Raw genomic sequence first — 22537 nt, 5'->3', positions numbered from 1 at the left:
ATCTCCGACACGACCTTATTACGTCGGCTTCCAACATACGGACGTCTTGGGGAACAAACTGCCACGTGTAGTTAGCCAAAGAAAAAATAGTCACGCTATTGCGTGTCCCTTAATTGATGCATCAAACAACCACTACAGATTGGAATCCTATATAATTCATGTGAATCTGGATTTATTGCTTTGGACTGTAAAACCGATATGTGTAAAGTAACCACATTATTGAAGTAAATTTAAAGTAACGCCCATCAGTAGACGAATGATCTAAAGTGAATCTCTAGAAATGTAATCAATAAGATATTCAGTCAATCACAAATTCTGCCCTGTAACCCACGTCTCTTCTATATGTTGTAATCCGCCTGTTACTGTTACAGTCTGAGCGACATGTGTAGCTTTCTGCAGACATGTCAAAAGTATCAGTTGTGACAGAAGCCAGAATGTCTCTGTCAATGAAGCCTCACACCCCTCCACACAACGTCCTCCACTGCTAGTGGACTGTGCCGTGTGCACATTCATAACGGCAACACAGATCACCGCGGCTGTAGTCGCCGTCGCTACTGGAGGTGTGTGACGGAGCTTTATGGCGGAGTATACCTTGGATTGGCGCTGCCTGTGATTACCCTGCGGTTAATAAGGTGAGGGACTACTTGATATATCAACAGCTGTTTACCTAATCCTCTCTTGGTGTCTATATATCGCCACAAGTCAGTGAAATAGCATAATGACAAACATCTGAAGCGCATTGTTCTTGTGGGCCATCCTACAAAAAGAGAAAAGAAATATCAAATAATATTCAAAAGATTACTCTTAATACCGTTAATTACACCGTTAACATCTGAGCTGACAATATATACTTTCCTCGCACACACATATATTATTCCTCGTTCATATTGTTTCGATAGAACGAAGGACACATTTGTAGAACAGCGAAAATATATTTTACTGTAAGAAAAAAAGCGTTTGAAGAACCAAACTGAAACAGCGTGTAAATGTTTTAATTCATTATCATTCCGAAGACGTTTTAACTATGAAAACGATTTGTAATATTGCTAACTTTTAAAAAGGTCGATGTTTCAAGTTAGCTCTTGCATGCTAAGACTGCAGATAAAAAATGTCGAGTAAGCATTAAGTTGATACTATGTGATCACCTGGGGAGTCACATATTTGCTACAAATACTTTTGAAAATGATCGCATGTGAAAAAAAGATTCTTATCGAAAAAATGCAAATACATATTTAATTTTATTTATTTTTTTACTGTGAAAAGGACGCAGTTGCCAATAATCCTCCAGACAACACGACAAGAAGGCCGCATTAGATTTGCCATACTTTGTGTCTGGCTACAACATGCTTGCCCTGAAATATCCTCTGCTCTTAAAGCTATATGAACAATCCGACTGAAACGGCGTATGTCTTATTTGTTTTGAACTTAATTCCCAAGGGCTGCATTGCAGTTGTTGAGTAATTAAATTGTCAGTTCGGTATGAACTTATGTCGTTTGAACTTGTTTGAAAATGTCATAACTGTGTCAGGCGAAGTAGAAGTTGACTGTACATGTTATTCACGTCCAGTGAATGCGTCATATTGTTTGAACTTGTGTAGTTGACTGAACGAGTCGTTATTGTTTGAACTTGTGTAGTTGACTGAACGAGTCGTTATTGTTTGAACTTGTGTAGTTGACTGAACGAGTCATTATTGTTTGAACTTGTGTTGTTGACTGAACGAGTCATTATTGTTTGAACTTGTGTAGTTGACTGAACGAGTCGTTATTGTTTGAACTTGTGTAGTTGACGGAACGATTATGGCTCGTGTTGCTGTAGTTGTTGACTGAACGAGTCATTATTGTTTGAACTCGTGTAGTTGACTGAAGAACGATTATGTGTTGATTGCTGTAGTTGGTTGAACTGAACGAGTCATTATTGTTTGAACTTGTGTAGTTGACGGAACGAGTCAGTTGGCATGATTGCTCGTAGTTGTTGACTGAACGAGTCAGTGTGTTATTGATTGAACTTGTGTTGTTGACTGAACGAGTCGTTGTTGTTTGAACTTGTGTAGTTGACTGAACGAGTCATTATTGTTTGAACTGCTGTGTTGTTGACTGAACGATCAGTGTGGTGTGACTGTGTAGTTGCTGACTGAACGAGTCATTGTGGTATGAACTGATTGCTGTAGTTGCTGACTGAACGAGTCAGTATGATTGTTGTAGTTGAACGAGCTGTGATTGCTGTAGTTGTTGACTGAACGAGTCAGTATGCTATGATTGCTGTAGTTGCTGACTGAACGAGTCAGTGTGGTATAATTGCTGTAGTTGCTGACTGAACGAGTCAGTGTGGATATGATTGCTGTAGTTGTGACTGAACGAGTGTGTTGTATGATTGCTGTAGTTGTTGACTGAACGAGTCAGTGTGGTGTGATTGCTGTAGTTGCTGACTGAACGAGTCAGTGTGGTGTGATTGCTGTAGTTGTTGACTGAACGAGTCAGTGTGGTGTGATTGCTGTAGTTGCTGACTGAACGAGTCAGTGTGGTATGATTGCTGTAGTTGCTGACTGAACGAGTCAGTGTGGTATGATTGCTGTAGTTGCTGACTGAACGAGTCAGTGTGGTATGATTGCTGTAGTTGTTGACTGAACGAGTCAGTGTGGTATGATTGCTGTATGACTGAACGAGTCAGTGTGGTATGATTGCTGTAGTTGCTGACTGAACGAGTCAGTGTGGTGTGATTGCTGTAGTTGCTGACTGAACGAGTCAGTGTGGTATGATTGCTGTAGTTGCTGACTGAACGAACAGTGTGGATGATTGCTGTAGTTGTGTGAACGAGTCAGTGTGGTATGATTGCTGTAGTTGCTGACTGAACGATGATTGCTGTAGTTGCTGACTGAACGAGTCAGTGTGATATGATTGCTGTAGTTGCTGACTGAACGAATCAGTGTGATATGATTGCTGTAGTTGCTGACTGAACGAATCAGTGTGATATGATTGCTGTAGTTGTTGACTGAACGAGTCAGTGTGGTATGATTGCTGTAGTTGCTGACTGAACGAGTCAGTGTGGTGTGATTGCTGTAGTTGCTGACTGAACGAATCAGTGTGATATGACTGCTGTAGTTGTTGACTGAACGAGTCAGTGTGGTGTGATTGCTGTAGTTGACTGAACGAGTCCCATCCGGGATTCGAACCCACATCCTCAGAGTCAGGCATCTTATCGCCAGCACACAAAGTCAGACGCCTAGACCGCTCAGCCACCATAAAATGGAAGTCGGACAACTGGTTGTCTAGACTGCGGACTTCGTGTACCCCTCTGATAAGCGTTAATTGGCACGGATCCCCACGGCCGAAAGCTGCCGAAAGTGGTCAAATGTAACATATGTTATATTTGGGAAAACACTTTCTCAGTAAAGTATAGATCGTAGTACGTTTTTTTTTTTTTTTTTTTACAGAAAGTCCGCAGTCTAGACTACACGGTTGTCCGACTTCCATTTTGGTCCAGCTGAGCGGCATCTAGGCGTGCCTGAGTCCACGGCGCTTAGTATGACGGCGGGAGGAAGGATCTCGGGAGGGGTGCGGTTTGACTTTGGGCAGGTGCGGGTATGCTGGGCGGATGTCGGAAGCGCAAAAAAACGCATGTTTTGCACTTATTTGGGCCCGTTTTGGGGTATTTCGACCCGCCAGGGGGTGGCCTAGGGTTAGAGCTAGGGTTACGGGGGTGAGCTAGGGTTAGGTTTATTTCGACCCTTTTGGTCGATTTGGGTGCGGTTTTCGTTTGGACGTGTTGGGAGGTTGTGTGCGGAGGTGGTAAGCGCAAAAAACCGCATGTTTGGCACTTATTTGTGCCCGTTTTAGCCTAACCCTACACAGGGGAGAGAAAACCGTGGCGACACGCTTCCATTCCAAGTTGCAGACACAGGGGAGAAAAATTAATGGACGCTTCCACCGCAGAGTAAAGAGAGAGTTACATCCATTCCAAGTTTCAAACCGTGGCGAACGCTTCCATTCAAGTTGCAGACATGCTTGCGACACGCTGTCTGTTGACGTGGCGAGTTAATACCAAGTTGCAGACACTACCAAACATGACACGCTTTGCAAGTTGAGACAGGGGAGGGAAAACCGTGGCGACACGCTTCCATTCAAAGTTGCAGGTTTCTCAATAATGATTGTTTATAGCAAGACGTCTGTTCAGTTAAACTTAATTTCATGGCCAGCTAACAAGCTGCACAGTTGTGAGTTACACCTCTCACCTCGTTATTCCTGACAGCTAGTTGTCCCAACGTGGAGTCAGATTTATACCAATCCATGGATTGAGAGACCATTTACTTGTCTGGATAAATTTACAAACGTTACCACAAATAGTTTTCCAATTACGGTTGATGTTTTCATACAGTCATTCTGGATGGGACTTGATTGGAAAATAGTTGAAAAGTATTTAAGGACGAAATAGAAACCGAACTGGAGTTTGAATGGACCACGTCATATATTCAGGGATTGGCCTTGCGCGCGTGCGTGTATGTCTGCGTGCGTGCGTGCATGTGCTTGCGTGCCTGTATATGTGCCTGAATGTCTGTGTGTGTCGGGGCAGGATCTACCTGATATTATTAGTGAAGTGATTCATAATTAACCATGTTGAACGGTGCAATGGTCTATGATTATAAGGGAAACCTGAAATCAATACAGAAGTATTCTAGGTATATTCAAAAGTGGCTAAATCTATGTCCAGCTGAATCCGCTTTTGAATATTCACAACATTTCAATCCAGACATTTTTCTTTCGATACGACCTAAAACTGCAGTAATTAACTTCCCCGCTATTTGCTACCAGTGTGTTTAGGCTGATTGACAAGAATATTGAGCAGCTAGCTGAGGCTAGAGGCCTAACAAACCAAAGTAGAGCATCGTCTTTACTAGCTCTTGATCCTTGGTAGGTCATGGTGAACCTAACATGCCCAGCCCCGTAACGTTGATTCTCGAGAAGTCTGCTTAACATTTATCCAAGGCCCATAACGAAAGTGAGGTAGCTAAGACTTGATGAGTACAAACTACTATGGTCTGCTATTTTCAGAAAGAAATCCGAATTAGAAATAATGGAGACAAGACCCTTTCGATAGCCACAAGCAATCTGTACTAAAAGCAATGTATAGCGAGAAGATGCATGTATCCAGCTGATTCGGTGGCACTTGCAACAAACACATGCAACGGCTAGTCAATTGTGGAGTTGTAAAACACGGGGACATATGGTAAAAGCATAAAAAGATAATTGCATTCGACTATATTTCTGTCACAGATGCGTCAAATTGGAAATGTGTCATGTATACCATAAAATATGTGGAAATATTACTCTTTCACTGAATAACTGTATCGTATAAAACAGCTCACGAGGCGCTGTATTATTGACAAGGGATAATAGACAGTCATCATATAAATTACATGCAGTGAGTAACATAAGAGTAGAAAGTAATTACGGGTTATATGCAGCGAGTAAATGAACGCTCCGAGCTATAATTCAAGGGGAAAGAGCATCCGTAATTACTCGTTGCAAGTATTTTCATAGGCAGTTAGTTGATTTTGTAGAAAAGCCATAGGCTTGCATGCTAAAATAATTGACAACATTGTACAATGTCGAAAGGCAAATTACCAAGATATGTTTCTGAAACAAGAACTTCTGTTATAATTAGCACGAGTGAAAAGCATATTAAGCTTTTGTATCAAAGACAACATATATTTATAATAATGCATTGCTGAAATAAGAGACTGGATGACATCGAACGTTCTGAAATTGAATGACACCAAGACTGAGTTCTTGACTATTGGATCCAGGCATCAACTTTCCAAAGTGCCTGACAGTTTATCTCTTGAAATTGGACAAGATGTTATCACGCAGTCCGACTCTGCAAAAATCTTGGTATCATCTTTCAATCAACAATGTCATTAGAAAATCAAATCAAATCACTCAGCAAAGGATGCTTCTACCACATATTCAATATTAGCCAGATCCGAAACCTCTTAGACTTCAACACCGCCCAGCTTCTAACGACCAGCCTTGTTCTATCTAAACTTGATTACTGCAACTCCCTCTATTACAACATTCCTCAACAGCTCCTTTCACAACTCCAACGGATTCAGAATTCAGCCGCCCGTGTTGTTGCCCGTGCACCACGCTACCAAACTGTGACACCTATCCTCCAAACTCTTCACTGGCTTCCTGTATCAAGCAGAATTCAATGCAAACTTCTTCTTACACACAGCTGCATCCATGAAAACAAGTTTTCTCAATATCTTAAAAGCCTCGTTCATTTCTATGTTCCAAGCCGATTGCTCCGCTCATCAACCTCCCTACTGCTTACACAGCCTCACGTCAAAACAGCCATGGGATCAAGAGCATTCTCTGCTGCAGCCCCCTATCTCTGGAACATTCTAACACTCGCCCTAAAAGAAATATAATCTGCTGACTCTTTGAAAACTGCCCTCAAAACTCATCTTTTCAAACTCTCTTTTCCATAGACATTGCCTACAATCTTTTCTCTTTATAACGCCATTGAGCAATATCGTTTGGAAATAGGCGCTCTATAAATCAATTATTATTATTCGATTACAACAGAAAAACTAACAAAACAAAAACAAAAAACAAAGATGAGTTCGTAAATATTTCGAAAATTGTTTTGAGTTTGACTTCAGGATATGTCATATGTTTGGGCAGTCTGGTTGACGCGTCTCATAACTCTGATGGTGGTCTGTCTTGTACACCAGAATGGTCTGTCATGTACACCAGAACGCTCTTACAAAAAAAAATTCAAAGCCCCAATTTGCTACATTCCAAAGGTTCGTTCTGGCTCCATTGCTGATAATCTTGGCATTTTGATGTACTTTAAACAGGTACACACCACTAACAATCTCAGTCGATTGCGTTTGATACTCTTGATGCATGACATGCACGTGTCATTTAACAAAATCCCAATGGCATTATATCCCAGGATATTCCATTCCTCAGCATTGTACAGGATATGTGTGGTGGTTGGACAACATATACACAGTGTAACGCACAAGCAAAACTCTTTTCTAAACATTTACTATGTCTTTTGGAAAATAATTCCCAAACGCCAGGCATGTTCTTCCTTTTGTACATCACTTTGCGAATCTATCGCCAGAGGTTCAGGATAATTTTCCAAAATGAAAGCAAATGTCATTTGAAGTTTACTGAGAGAACAAAATGTGAAATGCTGGGTTTTCTCTTTGATGACATCAACGTAAAACTTGGGAAATGAAACAAGTAGTAAGAGATGTGTCATCCGCATAAGCTCCATAAGCATCTCTCCTTTCCGATCTGTGGTTATGAATCCTGCTCGATGTTTCAAAATCAAAACAAGGTAATTTGTCCAAAGAAGTTTAATTTAAGCTTCGAGTATATTTAGCTGCTAAAATCGTTCAATTCAATCGGGCAATCCAGTCAGTTCGCGAAACATGTGCTCATCATATAGTCTGAATTGTCCAGTAAAGTAAAATCTGCTTTTAGTAGAGATTTCTTATGGATGTAGACAGGTTTGGGCACTTTTATGTGGGATATCTATTTGTAGGCACTGTCAATAATGACAACCAGTACTGAATGATTTCTTGCAATAATCGATATATGAACCATCCGGGTACTGCTACAATTACTTACATGATTTCCAGTTTCAGGTTTAACATGAAATCGTTCTATACATTATATTGTGGAATGACCCCCCCCCAACCCCCTACCAAATATTTGATGAGTGAAAGAATATAGGTTATATTTATAGATTAATATTTTGAATAATAAACTTTCAATTATAGTTTCAACTACTCAACAGAGAGCAGTATATTTGTGCTTTATACTCAACAGAAACTACTGTTTGAGTTTAGGGAATGAGTGAGTTGGGTTTTACTGCGTTTTTAGGAATATTCAATATTTCAGTAAAATTGTGGTTTTATATGCATCTCCACGTGATGACGTTAGAGGGTGACAGTTTTTATCCATAATAAGTACAAGGGGTTGCTACATCGTCATCATGACACAAAATGTATCCTATCAAATATATATGTCTGCCGCCGGAAATAATCTAGCACTTAATCAGGCCTACTAGCACATTTCTACCATGTGATTAAAGAGAGAGCATCCGAGCAGACTTTTACATCTCCTTGACATTGTTAGCATTGTATTAGCTTAATCTGTGGCGTCTTCTTCAGCCACGCCAGACAAGGGGAGAAGTAGCGCGTCAGAGGTGGGGGGAGATCCTCTCCCTGTCTGTCGGCAATGTGACCAATGTGCCATGAACTGGTGCTGTGTCTGACTCCCATCAATGGGGAGAATGTGGTTTGGGGTAGAAATGTGGAGAGCATTAATTTTCTAAATTCAATTCCCATACATTGTACTGTATGTTCGTGTTAATTCAGGTAAATACTTTACATGCCTTTGCATGTGTTTGTGATGGGTGTCATCGGCTAGGTAAAATACGTTCACCTTTTCCCAAAACCTGGTATCCGGAGTAATTGATAGTGATTCATAAACATGTGCTCATGACAAGTTGGGAACCAAACCACACTTTATATGTGTTTATGTAATTACATATTTCCAGATGTTTATGGAAATGACTTTGGCGTTTTAATTGTAATTTTGGGAATAATGCGAAGTACTTATTGCCATTCCTATGCATTGATATTTATATGTTCAGTGGAGGTCTTTATGAGTTGAAATATACTCCTATCTGACAACAGCGGTCGATTAAATATCCAAGCTTCAAATTCCCTGTTCTGTCAACAACACGCGCATATGGGTTTCATCAATGCTCCAAACGTCCAAATTATGTGCCACTTTGGGTTTTCGCTTCACATTATGCTGATATAAAGCGAGAATGGTACAAATGCACAGTTAAAATCCTTCAAGGTAAAAACAGTTGATTGGTTCCTGATAACGCTCACTCGCTCACTCACTCACTCACTCCGAAACAGTCGATAAATATAAATCAGCAAAAAGTTAATAATAAGTTGAAAATTGAGGGGGGGGGGGGGGTGATGATTCACATCAATAATGGTGATACGCATGGTGCGGGAACAGGTCTAACATTCCCTGACTTATAGTCATATAACATAACAATATACAACCTTCTCTCACCATATTGATAAGCTGACTTTCCCTGTTGTGATCTTGTGACAGTTGAGTCAGTTGGGATTGCAGGTGAAACACATACTTATGATGAAATCGTATGATGTGTTCTGCTAGCTTAGATTTTTATGATTTGGGGAAAAAGGGTTTCCAGGGTGAAAATTGATTCTCAGCCAAGGCCAATGTTATAACCGTGGACACTGTTGCAGCCAGGTGAATAGTATCAATACAGTCTCTATTGCTTCAATCGCTGCTTTAATATAATGCTGAGTATGGTATTGGTGCCGCCACCATCTTTTGTGCAGCCATTGCCATTCCTGGCATATATGATATTTCAATTTTTTTTACAATATGTATTTCTGTGATTTATAGATTATAGTATTGCATACATTTAAACATGGTGTCAGCTTCATATTTGTTTTGCTTTTATACCAGAATCGTGAACAGATTTGAACAGTCGTCAACGCCAGTAAGGGACGCTTCCCGGATAGACATATGGAACAGCAACAGGAGGGCGAATCGTTTGTTTCTGATCTTCTCTCTTCTGGCCTGATTCGAGACCGATTGAATTCCTATAGGCTTTCAACGTCATTATGGAGATTGGCCAGGTAAAGACATGCAAATGACATAGTTGTTGACATTTGTGAATGCATGTTACTTATACGACCTGTTATGTATTGTTCCTGACACATAATGGACCCAATGTGTAATATTTTCGATTGTAACACTTAGTGTGTGTTTGTATTTGATTCACTGATCATAATTGATCTTGGGTAATCCTGACTTCACAAATTGGTTCTGTAAAATCAGGCATATTCGTTAGTCGATAGGGTTCAGTTTGGAAATGGAGCAATGGATAAACATACATTAGGAAATAATTAGACATTTTGGAGACGATCACTCAAATTAGTGGTGTGGGGGCGGGTGCAGGATTCTCTGACATAAGGTGAAGGTCAATACAAGCAAATGTAGATCCAGTTACATCATAGCAACACTCATGTTTCCTCTGTATATGCGGAAGTAGTCGAGTCAGTTATCAGGAGTATATGTGTTGCCAATCGTTCATTAATTACCTTGCAGATGCTTGTGTTTGGAGACATGTCCCAAGGCGTGTGTAACTGCGTTTGTCAAAATAGAATAACGCAGGGTGTAGACAGGGTGTAGACAATCATTACAAGGTGAGATTGCTTCCTATAACACGATATATCAGGGAAAGTACAACGGTTAGGGATATTGTCACGATCAGGCATTACAGCAATAATCAGATCCTCATAAGAGCCTGCGGCGGGCCTTGTGTCCAGGAAGTAATGTCACCAGGACAATGACCGTAATTAATGTACTGCTGTATCCATGGGGATCTCAGGAGGTCCTTATAAGAACAAAGTGTGCAACTTTATATACCATTACTGGATTTTCAGACAGCGAGACAGGCATCTGCGTTCCGAAATCTTTATCACTGATGATTTCATGTTGGATATGTTGCGGTGGAGTAGTTCTCTCACCACACCGTGGGCCCAGCTTCGTTTTTTGACATAGGTGGACCGTTTGAAGCCATTTTTAGTGTCGTGACATTGATAAGAGTTGCCTAAAACTCGTTACGTGTTGATTCCCAAGTTGAAACTATAGGGAATAAGTCCGTAAACAAGTTAGGTGTGACACCAAAACACAACACAGAAATATGATGTAATTAACAAGTGTAATTCAATGACACTAATCAATCCGCAGGTATCATTATGGCAGTACAACATAGAACGGCAGTACAAATTCAAGGACAATATAATATAGGAGCGGAAATAGTAATACCGACTCTCAGCAACGGTAATCCCAAATAGGCCGAAGTAGGGTACAATGGTCATCACACACAATGCTGGTCGTCAATGCAATATTTTTGATGTGAAATGAGAGAGAATAGCCAGGTCCCCTTATCTACACAAGGAAAAGTGTAGAAACTTCTACAATACTCGCTGAGGCAGTAGACCTGGAACCAGCACATTGCAAACGTTTCCAGATCCGTTTAAATCTAGTACACGTTTAAATATATCACACTACTGTTACCTACTGAATCTACCTGTACACTGTATTACACTAAAACATTGATACACAATGCATAACACTGCCACATAACAAACAATCCTCAATCATGTTAACGATATATATTGTCAGCTTTCGGAAGCGGCAATGCCGCTAGGCTACTGGACTGTGAGTCGCATGTGTGCATTCTGAAAAACATGCTTATATTTCTATAATCTGGATTGACGACCTGGTACAATAATACACATAGTAACCTACAGGGAGGGCAACAAACCCGTCATGTGTCAATCAAAATATATATGATTGATAACTACAGCAAACAGGTTGTAAATGTATTCTTTCTGAAGTCATGGCAACACATTCCATGCTTGAACGGGGGACATTTTGCAAATTGAAAACTGTTCTAACAGGTTTGTAAAAGAGAAACACGCCAATTACAAAGCTTCTCTTGAGGTGCTTTCATATCGAGTGTTACATCAGCGGGACGATGGAGGGCCAAGTGACTCCACATCCTCAGAAAACAACAAACCATGGCAATCGAGATACTTCAATCACTTGACAAAGGCTCAAGTTGGATATCCACGTGAGCAAGGGCGCTGACGGGATGGTCCCTGCAGTAGTTTCTTTGCAAGCACTGACTGGAGCAAAAATGAATCTGCTCAAGATGATTATGATCAATAATGTTGCCACATCAATGTCCTCTACTTCCCGGTAAAATGTGTTCTTCAGACTGACGACTCCAACACTTCTCAGTTGTCAAATCCGATCTTGTTGTCAACGCTGCGGGCTAATGGAAACAGATACAGAGCAAGTAATTGAGGAATATTCTTAAAAATGTCCGCGAACACTACATCAGAGATTCTATATCGACCAAGGTGCAACTGTCCTTACCTTAATACCATATCTTCTCGTTACATAACTTCCATGTCATGTTTCCTAATATTCCCCTTCCCTAAACACATCTTACATGTCATGTGAGGCACTGATAGACATGTTTCCAGAACAGGTCGTCTATATCATTTCATATTGTCTGATTTCCGAAGCTCATCCAATTTGTCATCTGTCTGTTTTCCGTAATATACATTCCGTGTCCCTTAATGCTGTCTGTTTCCCGTGACACACCTGTAATATAATCCATTACTCTCTGCTACACGATATACGTCTTATGTCACCTGATGCATTCATCTGTTTACGTTAGCTGTAAGACTCAACCGGGTTTCGATTGCAAAGCCTTTAATGTTCATCACAGATTTGTTTGTACCATGTTGTATCCATAGGTTACACGAAACATACATGTACCATGTACCTCCTTGCTACCTTTATAAAGGTCAGCGGTACGAGTAAGCGACATCATACAATCATAATTTATCAAATTATTGTCACTTCCTCGTCGTGAACACCCGTTGAATAGAAGTTTCCTTGTGGTCTATACCTCTCCTCCTCATATTTCACAAGAAGGCTTCTTCTGCCGGCATTTATGTATGACCCCTGAAGATCCGGGTTAGAATTGGTCTTCAGCCACGATGCTTATCGAAAGAGGCGTCTAACGGAATCGGGTGCAGGTGGTCAGGTTCGCTGACTTGGTTGACACATGTCATTGTATCCCAATTGCGTAGATCGATGCTTATGTTGATGATCACTGAATTGTCTGGTCCGAATTCAAATATTTACAGACGACCGCCATATATATTGCTGAGTGCGGCGATAAACAACAAAAACAAGCAAAGCCTTCACGTATACCACGGAGGTCTTATTTCTAAACCTGCTGGTTACACTTTGTGTTGGATGCTCCACATTTTGTGGAACGATAGTGAGAATATAATCATTGCGTCAGTTAGCCTGACAACAGTCATGTGAAGAGAATTACTCTTAATTCCCAAGCGGCACGCTTGGGGGCGCTGCTGCTAAATGTTTTTACTCTGTTTACACCTCGAGATGACATAAAACATCACTCACACATAAAACATCACTCACACATAAAACATCACTCACACGTAAAACATCACTCACACCACTCACACATAAAACATCACTCACACACATAAAACACATAAAACATCTCACACATAAAACATCACTCACACATAAAACATCACTCACACATAAAACATCACTCACACCACTCACACATAAAACATCACTCACACATAAAACATCACTCACACATAACTACAAAGATGCCACCTTGAGATCACAGTAAGATTATTCAGAATCAGCGAAACTACGCGTGTCATTGCGGATTTAATCATAAATGACTGCTTACATGTACATGACTGCATAAATGAGTATATACGTGCTACTTGCTGGCGGTGAGAACACACTAAGAAGTGTTATGGCTTTCTTTATTTCTCATGTGTTATGTTCCCATACAGTTTCGTGTTAGTGGTGAATATGCAAGTTATCCTTGGTCTAGACTACAAGTTATCCAGCTTCCATCTTTGTGGCGAGAGCTGAGTAGGTTAGACCGCTGACTTTGCATGCCTGACTCTGAGAGGGTGGGTTCGGATTTCGCATGGGACCACAATCTGTACTTTGCTGAGGAACTGTAATCCCAAATGTAGCATATGTTACATTTGACCACATTGTGTAATCATGCTAGTTACTGTTTGATAGAGAGGCGTATTGAAGATGTGAGGAAATGGCAATTTGTTTGTTTTCAGTAAATATAACTTCACAGTGACAATGTTTATTGAAACACCTACTCAATCGCGGGCTTGTAATAGGCGTAATGTCCTTGAGTTGCCTAGTTACGCCATGTAACTCCTTAGAGAAAAGTATTTCTTTAGGTTGAATTTTGTAATCTTCTGATGCCAAACAAAGTGACAATGAGATGCACAGGAACCTTCATTGATCACGGAAACACGCAAGTAGACACGCAAAATAGGAGAATTCGTTACTCGCTTACTGGTTTGTCTGAAATTACATGTAGCTTACAGCACGAGGAAAAATGTATCGTTTGGTGCTAAAGTTCTTGGCAATCAGACTTTGGGTGGCGATTGATATTGTGAACATGGTCAGCCAATCCATCAAGCCTCAATTCTGAGGAGCAGCATTGGTTGATGAAACCATTTCTAACCTGGAAAACCTAATGAAGTTCATTTACATCTGTATGGACTTTGTAGAGGATCCACTTCATCCTCGGATGTTAATCCGCAGTGTGTTCATCTTGGGGAGGCTATATACAACATATTATCAACAACGAGACTGTATACTGGCAGTTACAGGTAATTTCCTTTCATGTAGCATTCCCGTGACGTCTGTGATGGAGCAACGTCATCCAACTATGGAACATGTCATATTGTCATGCTTAGATTGTTGAAAACAAAGAAATATAGAATACAGTGACGGCTGTAAACGGGATGTATGAATAATTCCAAAAACGGCAATTCCTGTTTAACTTAAGAAACACCCACTTCAGAAAAAAGTCTTTGAATTAGATGAACCGCGTTATCAACTTAACAACCTGCACCCGCTCACACCTGTGCATGTTGTCTGTTGAGATATTTTACGATGGTGCTGTCAGAAGCAATAATGTGGAAAATTGAACTGGCCAAACAATCAATTTACAAATAACATTTCATATTGCCTGGTTTGATTTATTTACATATGCATATGTCTGCAGTTGGATCCGCTGACATTTCTGTGATCGTCAAACTAAACTGTATAGCTACATATCTTTTGCAGTAGCATGACAAGCCTTTCATAAAGTGGATGCTCGTTGATTGGTTGAATTAGCCATGTTGTATTTTATATTATACAATGGTAAGCAAGCAAATATAGAAACTGTTCAATGGAGTCCAGCCTGTGTGTTTCAGGCCAGGTTCCACCTCAAAATACCCGGTTAAATCACTGGACAATGATACTCTGGTATTCAGAAGAATGTGCCAAACATGAATCATGAAGCGCGATGCCGTCCCATGCTATGACCTTCACAGAGAGTAACTTATGTTATATTCGGGGTTATCCTTTCTCGGTACATTCTGTACACTCTCAAGAGTCAGACACCTAATCGCCAGTACACAAAGTCAACCATCTAACCCACTCAGCCACAACAGCTTCCACACACATGGAGTGTTCTCACCTCCTTACACACTTCACTCTCACTTACTGTTTATTGAATACTCTGCATGCTGCCGGTATCAGAACATGCTTTTCCCTGCAGTGATCCCTTCATGAAACGCCATCACGATATTGCCTTTCACGTCATATGGAGTGTCTTTCTGGAGATAACCGAGACGATGACGTTTGATCGTGACAGGATATCACCTATTTATGGGCCTCACAACCTGCTAGACACATGTTATGCATCATCCTCACTGTATAATTCTAAATTACATTTCAATATCTGAAACATTCCAAACATTTTTTCATTTCTGTTAGCTCGATATGTTGGTCGGAGTTGATATGAGAGAAATCGTTTATTCAAGGATACTTTTTTTCTTGCAGAGATAAAATGAAGATGATGTTAGGAACTTCCTGTCAACACGATTAATGACGAATCTCAGGGATGTTAACCTTACCATAAGACATTCCTCATACTCGCTGCCAATGTCAGGAGACAGGGCTTTGGTTTGCAGCGAGGTGGACATGGGATACAACGCGAGCATATCATCCTGGAACTTGACAGACAACGACGTCCACACTAACTCTGCATACATTGACAACACGACATCATCGGTGGCAAAGGCAATCCCTGAAATGCCGTTATACATACTGGTGACGTCCACACTTCTTTACGTCATCATTTTTCTCACTGGCACCATCGGAAACAGCGTGGTTGCAGCCGTTGTTGGGCTGCGCCAGGACATGCGTACTTCCACCAATCTGTTCCTGGTGAACTTGGCAGTCGCGGACTTGATGGTGATCACTGTGTGTATGCCCACAGCGCTCGTGGATATATACGCTAAGGATATATGGCATTTCGGGGCCACAATGTGTAAGTATATATACATCAACATTAATGAAACACATCAGTATAGACTTTTACGTTATAAACTACCGGGAAGTTCTCCTGATATTGGCAGTTCATAAAGTGACATTTAGTGATGCCAAAAATACCCCCCTCCAACACCCCAAAAACCCCAAAACAAAACAAAAAAACAAAAACGCCCCCAAAACCAAAACAAAACACACAACAACTAAAAAAAACCAACCCAACAAAACAACAAAACAAAACAAAGAACAAAAGAAAACAAAAACAAACCAACAATAAAGAACGCCCCCACCCCACCCCCAAGAAAAAGACAAAGGCAAACAAACAAAAAACAAACCCAAACATGGAAATAGATAAAAAATGATCTATTCACGGAAGTTACAGGCAGACACTTTGTTCATTATTAATATATTTCTCGGTAAAGCGTGTAACGTTCTTGGTAAGGTGTAATTAGTTCATACAATAGTGTCCGCAATATAAAATCTTGGATGTACCCCAAATGATCGCGTTCGGGTAAATGGCAGGTAGGATGTATTCTTGGACAATACGGTCGTCCATGCATGGACGTGTGCGATAAGAGAACGATGTGGCACCACGATAGATGAATAATTCAAGACAGTAGCATAGATGGTAAGCTTATTCAGTCAAGTCCAGGAGGCCAGACAAAACTGGTGTGAGTAAAAGGGTACTCAACTTGCACAAACAATTAATTAATGTCATGGCAGACGTATCAAGCTGCGAATATCGTCAAGGTGGACTCCTAGCGCTAAAGAGTAACTTCAGCTAAAGCATTAACTCTCAGTCTGAGAAATCAACCATAGATAATGACGTGGCAGAACTGTGTACAATCTGAAGGACGTCGTCGAGTGTCTTGCATTGCTAATAGCAGACGTTTAATAATGAAATGAGAAAGGGTTCAGTTGCGCCCACAATGTCATGTTTAGGCTTTACACCTAGCTGAAGTTGCGTTTGGAAACTGCCAACCCCACTTGCAGGGTATTTTAACACATCATGACCAATAGGAAGGGACTCAGTAATGTGGGCATGGCACCTTACTATTAAGCCGTCAGTAATAACTGTCGCGTGCAAGAACGCACGCACGTACACATACACACACAGACACAGACACACAGTCACACACGCACACGCACACACACACACATATTACTATCTCCCATATCTACCTTACAAGTGACACAGCTATAATTATTTACATGTCTACCGACAGTAATCACTGCCGCATACACTCACACGCACACACGCACACACGCACACACACACATATTACTATCTCTCATATCTACCTTACAAGTGACACAGCTATAATTATTTACATGTCTACCGACAGTAATCACTGCCACATACACTCACACGCACACGCACACGCACACACACAGATATTACTATCTCCCATATCTACCTTACAAGTGACACAACTATAATTATTTACATGTCTACCGACAGTAATCACTGCAGCATACACGCACACGCACACGCACACACATATTACTATCTCTCATATCTACCTTACAAGTGACACAACTATAATTATTTACATGTCTACCGACAGTAATCACTGCCGCATACACTCACACGCACACGCACACGCACACGCACACACACATATTACTATCTCCCATATCTACCTTACAAGTGACACAACTATAATTATTTACATGTCTACCGACAGTAATCACTGCCGCATACACTCACACGCACACGCACACACACACACACATATTACTATCTCCCATATCTACCTTACAATTTGAAAAACAGTACATAGAAACATTCTAACCTTTCTCCCTTCCATAAGAAATATGTCAAAAGCAGAATCGATTCCAACTACATCATTAGAATGTGTTTATGATTCGATATCAATCAGTGAGGATGTCCGGTGTTAATTACTGTCTCACATAACTGCCTGACAACACGCCCTTTTCTCAAGTACTATCTAAAATACCTGCCCTAATTCTTATCCATTCCACTAGAATCTATCTACCTTGTAACCAACAACGTCTGTAATCATTATCTCCCTTGTAACTTCCCTGTACCTACATTGTCCCCTACTGTTACAATCTCAAAATGTACTTTTAAGTTATAGCTCACCCAACTTTACTTGTTATTTACCACTCACATATCTACCTAACGATTAATCCAACTGTATTTACTATCTTCCTCATTTACGCTAACCTAAAAGGTCACCTCACTGTAAGTACTATTTCCCTGATCCACCTTAAACGTCACTCCACTGTAAGTACTATCTCCCTTATACTACCTTAAACGTCACCCACTGTAAGTACTATCTCCCTTATCCACCTTAAACGTCACCCCACTGTAAGTACTATATCCCTTATCTACCTTAAACGTCACCCCACTGTAAGTACTATCTCCCTTATCTACCTTAAACGTCACCCCACTGTAAGTACTATCTCCTTAAACGTACCCACTGTCTATCTCCCCTACCTTAAACGTCACTCCACTGTAAGTACTATCTCCCTTATCCACCTTAAACGTCACCCCACTGTAAGTACTATCTCCCTTATCTACCTTAAACGTCACCCCACTGTAAGTACTATCTCCCTTATACACCTTAAACGTCAACCCACTGTAAGTACTATCTCCCTATCTACCTTTAAACGTCACCCCACTGTAAGTACTATCTCCCTATCTACCTTTAAACGTCACCCCACTGTAAGTACTATCTCCCTTATCTACCTTAAACGTCACCCAACTGTAAGTACTATCTCCCTTATCTACCTAAAACGTCACCCCACTGTAAGTACTATCTCCCTTATCTACCTTAAACGTCACCCCACTGTAAGTACTATCTCCCTTATCTACCTTAAACGTCACTCCACTGTAAGTACTATCTCCCTTATCTACCTTAAACGTCACCCCACTGTAAGTACTATCTCCCTTATCTACCTTAAACGTCACTCCACTGTAAGTACTATCTCCCTTATCTACCTTAAACGTCACCCCACTGTAAGTACTATCTCCCTTATCCACCTTAAACGTCACCCCACTGTAAGTACTATATGACATATCTACCACACAATTCAGGCCACTGTAATTACTATTTCCCTCATCAACCTAAACGGGCACCCACTGTAGTTACTATGTTACATGTCTATCTTACAAGTCACTCCGTTTTAATTACTATATCACATTTCTATGTTACCAGTCACCCCACTGTAATCATTATCTCAATCTACCGTACAGTTCCCCCAACTGTAATTACAATCTTCCTTATGTACCTAAAATCACCCTACAGTAATAACTATATCAAATATCCACCTTACAATTAAGTCCACTGTTAAAACAATATGCCTTATCTACCTAAAGGTTATCCCATTGTGATAACTATCTCACATATCTGCTTTACAATTCACTCCACTGTAAATACAATCTCACTTATTTAAACGAATGCGTGGCTGTAACTGAATTGTGTGTTGAGGCTCATTACATCAGATTCCATTATACCAAAATGTCAGGCAAGTGATGACGATATTGAAAATTGGGATACAAACAGTAATCAATAGAACCATTGGTCATATTTATTTATGGAATGATTGAAGGGTACAAACTGACAAAGAACGACAATATGGCAACTAGTGAAAATATCGCGCTTTCGCATTGTGACTCTTTGGTTAGTTTTGACATATTTGCTTGCATTTGTAAGAGCGACAACTCGACTAGGCAGCAACGCAACGCTGACTCTTCTAGAACTTTTTGGTATGGGAGAAAAACACAGCATACGGACACAGCAGTGCACATTATAATTACATCTCCTAAACGTTTATCGCCAATGAAATAAAGTGTTTCTAATTCTGACAAAATGCCACAATTAGGTAAATAAACACACCCTCGAATATGGCAACAGGTGGTGAGAATGCAAGTGATTAATTTAAACAGCCCATTAAGGCATACATCTGACAGCAATCAGTCAGCGTGGAAAGGTGTGATCATTGTGAGTTGTTGGACGTGGGCCAGTACAGGCTGTGGACTAGCAGACGATCAGTCTGGGTCAGCGGAGTTGGTGGACGTGGGCCAGTACAGGCTGTGGACTAGCAGACGATCAGTCTGGGTCAGCGCGAGTTGGTGGACGTGGGCCAGTACAGGCTGTGAACTAGCAGACGATCAGTCTGGGTCAGCGCGAGTTGGTGGACGTGGGCATGTACAGGCTGTGGACTAGCAGACGATCAGTCTGGGTCAGCGCGAGTTGGTGGACGTGGGCCAGTACAGGCTGTGAACTAGCAGACGATCAGTCTGGGTCAGCGCGAGTTGGTGGACGTGGGCCAGTACAGGCTGTGAACTAGCAGATGATCAGTCTGGGTCAGCGCGAGTTGGTGGACGTGGGCCAGTACAGGCTGTGAACTAGCAGACGATCAGTCTGGGTCAGCGCGAGTTGGTGGACGTGGGCCAGTACAGGCTGTGGACTAGCAGACGATCAGTCTGGGTCAGCGCGAGTTGGTGGACGTGGGCCAGTACAGGCTGTGAACTAGCAGACGATCAGTCTGGGTCAGCGCGAGTTGGTGGACGTGGGCCAGTACAGGCTGTGGACTAGCAGACGATCAGTCTGGGTCAGCGCGAGTTGGTGGAGGCTACCCCACCTACCCCAAATTTGGGTGGAAATTCCTTGATGGCGTCAGCTATGTCATCGTTTAACTCATTTGATACTACGTGAGATTTCGTGCATATGAACGTTGAGTGAAGATGAAGATGACCGGTATCGAAAAAACATTGAACGTTGTACTTGACTATTTGTCACATAAACGTTTAGTTCCGCGTGTTTTGAAATCCCAACGACGAAGAAATTAGATATTCAGTATGCTACTAATTGTTCTGGTTCCTATCACAAAACACAGAAATAAGTGCTTGACATCGGCGTATCTGACACGTAAGAAATATACTCATCAACATCTGTTTCAAGTAAGCCTCCGTTGTTCAGGTAGACTGTATGTTAACGTGTAGGTCCGAAGCAACAAACACGTGCATGTCATCTATCAAATATCTGTGACCATAGGTACACATCTCTCTGCTGACTAGTTAAGACTATACTAGAGAATTGACCGGGTGCTTCTCATGGTAAGAAGTAAACACACTCAAAGTACATTCCATTCACATGTCGTTTCATTTAATTTCCTTTATATTTATCATATGTTGTTTGGTAATTAACTTGTTCTTAACTGAAGCTGATATGCTGTCTTTCAGGCACTCTCGTCCCAATGTTAGAGAACTGTGCGGCTCATGCCTCAGTGCTGACAATGATGGTGATCGCCAGTGAGAGGTTCCAGGCTATCTGCCACCCCCTCCGCATCAGGGACACTAAGATCTACTCCAAGTCCATGAAACTTTTCATTGTGATTTTCATATGGTTCATCTCCATGTTGACAAGCATGCCTTTCATCGGGATCTCAGTGTACCGGGACTCAAGTTACTACGACGGGACTCCCATTAAGGTTTGCAGACAGTCCATTGTCTTACCTTGGCAGAAAGGGTACATAGTGTGTCTGTGCGTGGTGTTCTTCACCCTGCCGTTTGTGGTGCTGGGTATTCTATATCTGATCATAGCCCGGGCGCTTGTACGGGAGTTCCGGTTCAGTGACAAGCTGGATGAACAGAGATGTCACAGTAAGAACAAGGCGAGGAGGAGGGTTGTCATAATGTTAGTGATAATAACCCTTCTCTTTTTCTTCTTCCATCTTCCCTTCAGGACGGTAGGCATGTGGATGATCTTCGCCAGTCCCGCCAAGGTCAGAGCCCTGGGCTTTGAGGGGTTCTGGAATCTGCTATGCTTTGCCAGGATTATGTTCTATCTTAACAGTTGCACTAACCCCATTGTGTATAGTCTCATATCAACTAAGTTCAGACGGGCGTTCATCAGGACCTGCCTTGGTAAGAGACGCAGCGTGTCAAGGGAAAACACATGCACTACGGCTGGCACACACATCTCCCTCAAAGTAATGCACAAGTGACTATCTGCCTTACGTGGCCTCACGTCTTACAAGGCAAAACTGCTTCCATCTTATGATATTGAATAACTGAGGACTGACAGCAAGGACCACGTTTGTACCCGACCGAGGAACAGTATCAAGTTTGTGGCGACTTTGCTGCGAGACTGTGGAAATACACAAAAATAACATTTCTAAGTTTTAACGTCGGGACAGATCTCAATACAGTATGGCGACTTTTGAAGCGGGACAGTGTGCTGTACATATGTGATGAGTTGCTGGGGGCAGGGAATACAAACATCATTGTGACGGAACAGATCTCAGCACAGTATGGCGACTTTTGCAGCGGGACAGTGTGCTGTACATATGTGATGAGTTGCTGGGGGACAGGGAATACAAACATCATTGTGACGGGACAGATCTCAGCACAGTATGGCGACTTTTGCAGCGGGACAGTGTGCTGTACATATGTGATGAGTTGCTGGGGGACAGGGAATACAAACATCATTGTGAC

General features: G+C 41.5%; 1 protein-coding gene across 1 annotated transcript; it reads left to right on the top strand.

The window, feature by feature from the left end:
* The first annotated feature begins 421 nt into the window (after positions 1 to 421).
* Positions 422 to 22298, top strand: LOC124284800 (gastrin/cholecystokinin type B receptor-like). The gene is made up of 3 exons (XM_046720910.1): positions 422 to 632; positions 15580 to 16069; positions 21284 to 22298. The coding sequence occupies exons 2-3, from the start codon at positions 15625 to 15627 to the stop codon at positions 22045 to 22047; spliced, it is 1209 nt and encodes a 402-aa protein (XP_046576866.1). The 5' UTR covers positions 422 to 632; positions 15580 to 15624; the 3' UTR covers positions 22048 to 22298.
* Positions 22299 to 22537: the final 239 nt, after the last annotated feature.

Source organism: Haliotis rubra, unplaced genomic scaffold, assembly GCF_003918875.1.
Source record: "Haliotis rubra isolate DU_JTF1 unplaced genomic scaffold, ASM391887v1 Scf345, whole genome shotgun sequence".
Taxonomy (NCBI): Eukaryota; Metazoa; Mollusca; class Gastropoda; order Lepetellida; family Haliotidae; genus Haliotis; species Haliotis rubra.
This window is presented reverse-complemented; position numbering and strand designations above follow the sequence as displayed.

Coding starts and splice junctions, on each gene's coding strand:
- LOC124284800 (XM_046720910.1), top strand. CDS start 15,625: ATGACGAATCTCAGGGATGTTAACCTTACCATAAGACATTCCTCATAC. Junction 16,070..21,283: donor GCATTTCGGGGCCACAATGT/GTAAGTATATAT, acceptor GCTGTCTTTCAG/GCACTCTCGTCCCAATGTTA.